Source organism: Apaloderma vittatum, unplaced genomic scaffold (genome assembly GCF_000703405.1).
Source record: "Apaloderma vittatum isolate BGI_N311 unplaced genomic scaffold, ASM70340v1 scaffold17910, whole genome shotgun sequence".
Taxonomy (NCBI): domain Eukaryota; kingdom Metazoa; phylum Chordata; class Aves; order Trogoniformes; family Trogonidae; genus Apaloderma; species Apaloderma vittatum.
Genome location: NW_009695218.1, coordinates 1 through 1,399, shown reverse-complemented (window position 1 = coordinate 1,399; position 1,399 = coordinate 1). Strand labels below are relative to the sequence as shown.

General features: G+C 53.1%; 1 protein-coding gene across 1 annotated transcript in view; it reads right to left on the bottom strand.

Moving 5' to 3' along the window:
* The window catches only part of TRIM45 (tripartite motif containing 45), a gene marked incomplete at its 5' end in the record, with an annotated part of 7,689 nt that extends 6,295 nt beyond the window's left edge, over positions 1-1,394 (bottom strand). The window contains one exon of the mRNA XM_009870615.1: positions 1,345-1,394. Coding sequence (XP_009868917.1) covers positions 1,345-1,394 — 50 coding nt within the window. The remainder of the gene's footprint in view (positions 1-1,344) is intronic.
* Between the last annotated feature and the right edge of the window lie 5 nt (positions 1,395-1,399).

The following is a 1,399-nucleotide window of genomic DNA, read 5'->3' as shown; positions in this document are numbered from 1 at the left end:
CCCTACACACCAGAAAATAATTTCAAAATGGTTTTCCTTGGCCCTTGTTCTGCTCTGCCACCAACTATATCAGGTGCAAGTTTGCAGACGCTAGTGGGGTGAAAAAATGGCATCAGTAAAGAATGTAGGAAGTGGATCATCAGGACAAATTTTCTACTGCTTTATACCTACTGCAGTTATTTCCATCAGTGCAGCAGGCTGCTATTCAAGGTCTCAGTTTATCACTCTGCAGCAGATTGCATGCGGTATGAGGCATTAGCTAATCAGAATGGTATGCTGAAAATTACAGCCCTCAGTGGAAAGGTAACTAGGAGTCTAAGCCATTTTGCCACAGGCACCAGTATCTGCAGGGGGGCTGGGCAGCGAGGAATATGCCTCAGTTCTTTCTGGGGAAAGAATTTGCTAATCAAGTGGAAAGGAGCAACAAACGTGGAGGGAATAGGCTGAGCTGATTAACCCAGGCTAAGAGGCTTCCCTGGCTCGCGTTACTGGGTATTTTTCTGACTCCGTGTGTCACCTCCTTGCTTCAGAAGGCTATTCAAACTTCCTATCACTTTTCTTTCACAGTGCTGCCTGTCCTCTGCTCTGCTCTCTGGCCACTACAGCCGCCTCCTTTCAGCTCCTACCTCTGTTGCAGTCACCTCTTCTTCCTGCCTTACTGACATGACCCTCCCCGAGGAACACAGCTCTCTTCTGCTGACACTTCTTCAGTTTTCCAGCATCCCAACAGAACTAAACCCTGCAACATCAGGCACACTGCAAAGCAATAGAGTTACTGCTGTAGGCTCACAGAAATGCTGGAAATGCATGCAAGATACACGGTCACTACAGTTAAGAGGCAAGCACAGTGCTCGATCATCAGGAGGTAGCAACCACAGCCGACAGGCCAAGTGTCAGCACTTCCACCTACCTCCTTTCACTTCACCTAAGGATGCCTTTGCGCATACACACAGTAAACATTTCTGGAGGTGGTGGGAGGCAGACCAGCCGCTTAACCTCCCATTTTCTCTTGGCAGACGCATCTTCCCCAAAGCAGGACGGCACAACAGGCGAGGTTCTTGTCCTGGCAGTCCAGCTGCCCCCAGCCACGCCTGCTTGGAGCGCTCTCAGACCCCCCCAAGATGCAAACCAGCGAGTGGGCACCACCGCGGGCAAAAGGCGGCCTGATTTTGGACTTGAACAGGGCCGACCCGCCCACCTGAGCACAGAGCATCCTCCGGGGAGGACAGAAACCCGCCAGGGACCTGACAAACCGATGCATTTGCTGTTTTGGCTTAGCCCTGCGTGGCTCCCGGCCCGTTGGCGAGGTTGCCCAGTCCGTCCCGCTCCTCGCCGCCCCCTCACCTGTGTGCCTGGCAGCAGAAGAGGCAGAGGTCGGCCCCGCAGGTCAGGCACCGAC